The following is a 4,474-nucleotide window of genomic DNA, read 5'->3' as shown; positions in this document are numbered from 1 at the left end:
TTTTTTCTGGCTAAAAAAATACTCCCCCCGACTGTGAGAAACATACTAGAAAAACTTTTACCTAAACTAAGAGAAAAAAAAAAAAACAGGAGTAAGAATCATATATAAAAATGTAAAAGTGTATAATATTCTGTATAATATATATAAAAAAGTGTAACAGGTGTAACAGCCATGTGTTTGTGCTTATAAGTATATCCATAATCGTGCAAAGTATTGCACTGTAATGATTTGAAAAACTATAAAAATATACATATTTACATAAGTACAAATGTATATAATATGATAAGATAAGATAAGGTTCAGGAAAGAAGAAAGTAAAGTGCGAATTATGTACTATGTGTGAGATTGTTCAGCCTATGTGCCCCTTCAAACATCTCTGCACGGCCCTGATCATCGACAAAATGTCCCCATCTTTCTCTGCAGCAGATGGAATCATTACAACTGTTTCTCCTTTTAAGGAAACACATTGAAATTAATAATGTTAAACTCAGTTAAAATCTCTACTTTCACTGTTTATTATTTCAAAGATTGAAGAGAGATTTTGATAATTTTCTGTTTTTGTGGTCATTTTAAGGAGCTGATAGATGAATTTAAAATCACTGGTTGAATGTTTAAGGCTACTTTAGGCTTATTGAATCAAACATGATGTTTGTTTGAGGAAAATGTGGTCTCATGTGTTGCAAAAACAAACGGAAAATCGTTCCACAACTCTGGAATCTATCTCAACTTGACCAATATGCTTTGTTTGTCCAGCTGTATTTTTTAAGAATAAATCCACCATTGCTTGCTTTTCCACTTTCACCTAACCGTTCCCTTGTGGGTATTTGGGTGCTCTTATCTAGTTAGACCTTTTTTTAAATACACTTTTCAGAGCTTTGGGATCCTTCTCAGCTGGATCAATATGCTTTGTTTGTCAAGCTCTATTTTTTAACCATATACCCACCATTGCTTGCTTTTCTACTTTGATGCAACCCTTCCCTTATGCTGTCCTTTGGGGACCTCTTATCTGAGCCTGGAAATCAACACCATTTGCAACTAAGCATTTTTGGCTATAAAAAGGGAAGCAGCAGCAGTTGTGGACACATTCGGACAAGGAAAAATACCATCATGAGGAGTCTGTTGGTTTTGCTCTTCTTGGCTGTGGCCAACGCCAAAATCTTCGAGCGCTGTGAATGGGCCCGCACGCTCAAGGCTAATGGCATGGACGGCTACTATGGAATCAGCCTTGCCGACTGTGAGTACCAGCATGTCAGCTTAGGAAAATGCAAGATCATTCTTAACTTGTACATTGTTACCAATGCCATGTTAAGGGTAAGGTCATGGTTACCCATATGTGGAATTTTCACCTACTTGCTTTTTAATAATATTGGTGCGCAGAGAGTCCAACTTACCGATCTATCTTCCAATTTGTGTAACCTTAGTTTTTAAAATCTGTCAAGAATGTGATTCTGACCAAGCATTAATATATGAAAAACAGGTCAATTTTAGTTTACCTGACACTTAGCTTTCAAGTTGTCTATACCTCCAGCTCTTTTTTTCTGTCTGCAGGGGTTTGCCTCACCCGATGGGAGTCAAACTATAACACCATGGCCAAAAACACCAACAATGACGGATCCACCGACTTTGGCATCTTTCAAATTAACAGCTACTGGTGGTGCAATGACTACATCATCAACTCGCATAACGGATGCAACATGAACTGCAGTGGTCAGTCATGAGCCTCAATAGGTTTTTAGCTCAGGTCCTCTTGCTGTCTGAGTGATGGCAATCTTTAACCTTGTGAGGTGTTAGTCATCATAGGTCCTAACACTTACCTTATACTTTAAAGAAAAGCTAAATAAATTATTTTGGGGGGAATCAGAATAGTTTCTGATGGGTGTTTCCTGACTGCCAAGGATTAGGAGAACTTGGGAAATTTAATAAAACAAATATTACATTTTCTGCTTGTCTGCATGAGTTAAAGTTGAAAGGGTTTAGGGTTGGGGACCCCATCAATGATGACTTAGACCTAGGGCTGGTCATCACTGATTTCTATAACTGATTAAATTCCAATTCGCAAGGTCCTGATTCGATTCAATCCCCAATTCGATTCAGTTTTGACTCAGTCAGAAATATTATAATTATGATCATTTATCAGTACATATCCATATTGTATATCTATGTATAAAAACAAAGCTGACACTTGTTAGACTTCATTAGAGGTGTAAGCATCACACCAGATGATATCTGAGCATAAAACACAGAAAAACATGAAGAAGATTTTCCTGGCCTGGCTTCTTATAGCAGATAAACCTTAAAAATATTCTGCAACTGATCAAAAACTAAAGAAAACCATGAATAAACATATGAACATTACCTGATGATGCTGAAATGAAGCAGAACAAAGTTACAGAGGTTTTATTAGAGACACAGCTAAGCATTTTGCAATTTGACATAGTTTGTAAAAGTTTAAATTTATTCTATATTGAACATCATACCGGTTTGTAATAAGCGACTCATGCAGAAAGTAGAGCTTTTTGATGGTAAATGGTTTCTGAGTACACTGAGAGAGAGAGATTTTTATCATGGTGGAAGCAAAACAGCCAAAGTAAGAGGGGATTAATGACAATGTTTTTCAAACATGAAGCGTAGTTTTGATCTTCTTTTGCTGTTGGTTCAGTGAATTTTGGTCAGAGAGTGACGAAACCTGAAGCTGCAGAATCTGTGAGATGTCAGCTTTCAGCACCCAATGGGGTGTCTGCGTACGTGCCATCGGGTGAACGATCCACACTTTGTGCTTACATCTTTGTGCGCAATCATTTTACCTGTTCTCATTGCCTGTTTTAGCCGTTTGGCAGCTGTTGAAACAGTTTGCTGAGCTTCAACCTAAGATTCTGACATTTCTGGAAAAATACATTTATATTTAAAAATCGATTCAGGATTTAATGAATCAATATTGCATTATTCGAACTAAAATAAACCCACCCCTACATAGACCTCAGTTTATAAGTTGCGTATCTGGTAGTTTTAAACATATTCTCCTTAAATGTGATGCTTTAAAGATCAGGAGGCAGTCAAGACCCAAACAGAACCAAAACTCCAATGGGATGCTCTGTGTATGCTGGCTACAGAAGTAGACACTTTTGTATACCCTCTATCCCTCCAAAAAAACGCTCTTACTTCTCAAGTACTTACCTCTGTGCATGGGAAATTACTCTTAGTAAAAAGCAGCATGTTAAGTGCAACATTGGTACTGTCCATGATTGGTCCTTTCTGTCACTTGTATCTGCCTCTATCCTTATAGCAGCAGATACAGGTGGTTATAAACTGCTGCACAGGAGATAAAAAATGTTTACGTTAATACTCTATTGGTCTGCGAATACTGGTCTTAAGACCACTTTTGCTTTGTGTTAATTTTTATTTTAGATTTGAAGTTTACTACTGCTGTTGGAACAGCTGAGGGCTACAGGCTTTTGCCCTGATTTCTTCAACATTGCTTTTACAAGAACAATAACATCGCAATTAAATTAAAATGAGAAGAGTGTACACTTTTCAGAACAGTTTTGCATTCAAGCTAGTTCAACATTGGTTAATTCTTAAATTCTTGACACAGATTATTAGTTATTTAGGTTGAGAATGTAAATGAAACTGTACATGGACATTTCTAAGTTTGGGGTACTCTCCTTAATGGCAGACCAGTGCAGCATTCACAATACTGCAAGAAACTGCTTCAAACCACCTAAAATCCTGTCTCATTATGTCCTAAGTTGACTAAATTTTAATATTGTCATTTGACTCACTTTTTTCTCAGTTTCAGCAATGCCAGCTACAATTTTGATGTTTTACACTTTTGATTTTTACGTTGCTGTCCTTTTTTCCCCATTTTTGGTCACAGCGTTTTTGAGCGATAATGTCAATGCAGCAATCACCTGTGCCAAACGTGTCGTGCGGGATCCTCAAGGCATCAGTGCCTGGTAAGAACGAATCACATAACTGGCAAAAAGTTTCTGACTGACTGACCTCTTACTTGGTTAATCATACTTTTGTCTGGTTTCAGGTATGGCTGGCAACATAACTGTGAGGGTCGTGACCTCAGCTCCTATGTGAGTGGATGTGGTGTTTAGTCAGCCCACGGCAACAGGAGGGTCTCGTTCACATAATAAGATGTCCCCGTCTTCTTCTGTTTCAGTAATTTTTCAAATTAATAAACTGAATTAAAATCACAGCTTTCATTCTTTTCATCTACCTTTTTTAGGATTTAACCCTGAAAGTTATCATCAGTCATGACCCCAACCCTAAAGCATTCAATTGAAATATATAATAATCACGGCGGGATACGCCGGTGTGTTTTGCTGAATGGACCGAAGAGCAGACACTGAGAGAGAAGTTGCAGGTGAAACAAAAAGCGAGCCTTTATTCGGCTGGTGGCAGTTGATTAAGCATGAAAACTATGACACACTATCAAAACACTATGACAGACTATGGTGGGGATAAC

The 4,474-nt window shown here is 37.5% G+C and overlaps 1 protein-coding gene across 1 annotated transcript; it reads left to right on the top strand.

Annotated features, from left to right (window-relative positions):
* Positions 1-1,062: 1,062 nt before the first annotated feature.
* LOC101468027 (lysozyme C) lies at positions 1,063-4,202 on the top strand. The gene is made up of 4 exons (XM_012922063.3): positions 1,063-1,234; positions 1,549-1,707; positions 3,875-3,953; positions 4,037-4,202. Exons 1-4 carry the CDS (start codon positions 1,108-1,110, stop codon positions 4,101-4,103), a joined length of 432 nt encoding a protein of 143 aa, XP_012777517.1. The 5' UTR covers positions 1,063-1,107; the 3' UTR covers positions 4,104-4,202.
* Positions 4,203-4,474: the final 272 nt, after the last annotated feature.

The sequence above is a fragment of the Maylandia zebra genome, linkage group LG7, assembly GCF_041146795.1.
Source record: "Maylandia zebra isolate NMK-2024a linkage group LG7, Mzebra_GT3a, whole genome shotgun sequence".
NCBI lineage: Eukaryota > Metazoa > Chordata > Actinopteri > Cichliformes > Cichlidae > Maylandia > Maylandia zebra.
This window is presented reverse-complemented; position numbering and strand designations above follow the sequence as displayed.